The 1,758-nt window shown below is 38.7% G+C and overlaps 1 protein-coding gene across 1 annotated transcript; it reads left to right on the forward strand.

The window, feature by feature from the left end:
- On the forward strand, nucleotides 821-1,342 carry LOC109225961. The gene has a single exon (XM_019390768.1). It carries the CDS (start codon nucleotides 821-823, stop codon nucleotides 1,340-1,342), a length of 522 nt encoding a protein of 173 aa, XP_019246313.1.

Raw genomic sequence — 1,758 nt, forward strand, 5'->3', positions numbered from 1 at the left:
ACCCTAAATGTGGCAAACTAAATATAGTGCAATTAAGTTTTGTTGATGATATACTCCTATTATGTAGAGGAGATGCTATGTTTGTACAACTATTGTTAAAGTGCTTTCAACAATTCTCAAGGGCTTTAGGATTAGAGGCAAATATTGACAAAAGCTCTATTTTCTTTTGGGGAGTACATGAAGAGGTGCAACAAATGATCTTACATGACTTGGGATTTGTCAAAGGGACTCTGCCTGTTAGGTACCTGGGAGTACCACTAAGCTCTAAGAGGCTATCATTGATTCAGTGTAAGCCACTACTTGAGAAAATGTTAGGAAGAATCCAAGCTTGGACAACAAAGTTCCTGTCTTATGCAGGAAGAATACAATTGATAAAGAGTGTACTTTTCTCCATTCAAGTATACTGGTCTCAGGTGTTTGTATTACCAAAGAAAGTCATTCAGCATATTGAAAAAGTATGCAGAACCTTTCTTTGGACAGGGGGAGTAGAAGCATCAAGGAAAGCACTACTATCATGGGACTGCTTGTGTAAACCTAAAGCAACTGGGGGCTTAATTTGCTTGCTATTGAGGAGTGGAATAAAGATGCCATATGTAAGCTCTTCTGGAACCTGTGTAAAAAGAAGGATAGGCTATGGATACAGTGGATGGATGCATACTACAAGAAATAGGATACACTTTGGAACAATGCACCAAAGCAAGCATCCTGGGTAGTGCAGAAGATATTGAAGGCTAAGCAATATTTTGTAGAAGCTGGATACCAAGGGGGGGATATAGAGGAGATAAACAAATTCTCTATTAAAACCATATATGGAAAACTGATGGGGGAATTTGAAAGGGTGTCATGGAGGAAGCTGGTACATAGCAGGATTGGGGTTCCAAAATGGAACTTCATAGTTTACCTAGCTGTACACAGGAGACTAATGACCAAAGATAGGCTGAGGGGTATGGGATATGTGGAGGATGTAACTTGCTCTCTATGCAATAATGAGGAGGAGACAGTGGATCACCTGTTCTTCAAATGCAGATATGCATCAAAAATATGGGCAATAATGCTACAATGGCAAGGCATCCATAGGCAACCAATGGTATGGGCAACTGAACTTCATTGGGCAGAAAAGCACTACAAAGGGAGGAGTACAAAGGCTGAGCTATACAAACTCGTGTTAGCAGGATCAATATATTACATATGGCAAGAAAGGAATAACAGAATTTTTAAGGGAGTTCAAAGAGCAGAAACCAACATTTGCAGATCAATTACACAGGATGTACATGGAAGAGGAGGAAGCAAACAGAGGATACAAAAGAGATTGCAGGAACTTAACTACTATCCTAGCTTGTAGAATCTATGACATAGGCAGTAGTTAACTCAGATGTTTTCTTGTATGTAGTAGATAAAGGAAGTGGAGCAAAATCTGGGATGTATGTCCAGAGTATGCTCAATGATAGTATGTACATATTTGTTTGTGTAATAAATTTTAATTACCAAAAAAAAAAATACAATACAATACAATCAATTTTAACTAAACAATCAAAACAAACATTGTTTTGAGATAACAATACAATACAATACAATGGGTAACAACCATCCAAACAAGCTGTTAGTGTATGGGTCAAAATCTAATCAAAAGGACCTCGCCTGAAACAAGGAAATCAAGAATCAATTAGGCCGAGGTCATGCTTAAGAAGCAACACTGGCGAGCCGAGCAGCGAATGTCGAGGTCGAGCACTCAGATCGGCCAAAACGACTAGTTTAGCA

The sequence above is a fragment of the Nicotiana attenuata genome, chromosome 5, assembly GCF_001879085.1.
Source record: "Nicotiana attenuata strain UT chromosome 5, NIATTr2, whole genome shotgun sequence".
Taxonomy (NCBI): domain Eukaryota; kingdom Viridiplantae; phylum Streptophyta; class Magnoliopsida; order Solanales; family Solanaceae; genus Nicotiana; species Nicotiana attenuata.

Bases quoted from the DNA above. Each gene is read 5' to 3' on its own strand.
- LOC109225961 (XM_019390768.1), top strand. From the start codon at position 821: ATGGGGGAATTTGAAAGGGTGTCATGGAGGAAGCTGGTACATAGCAGG.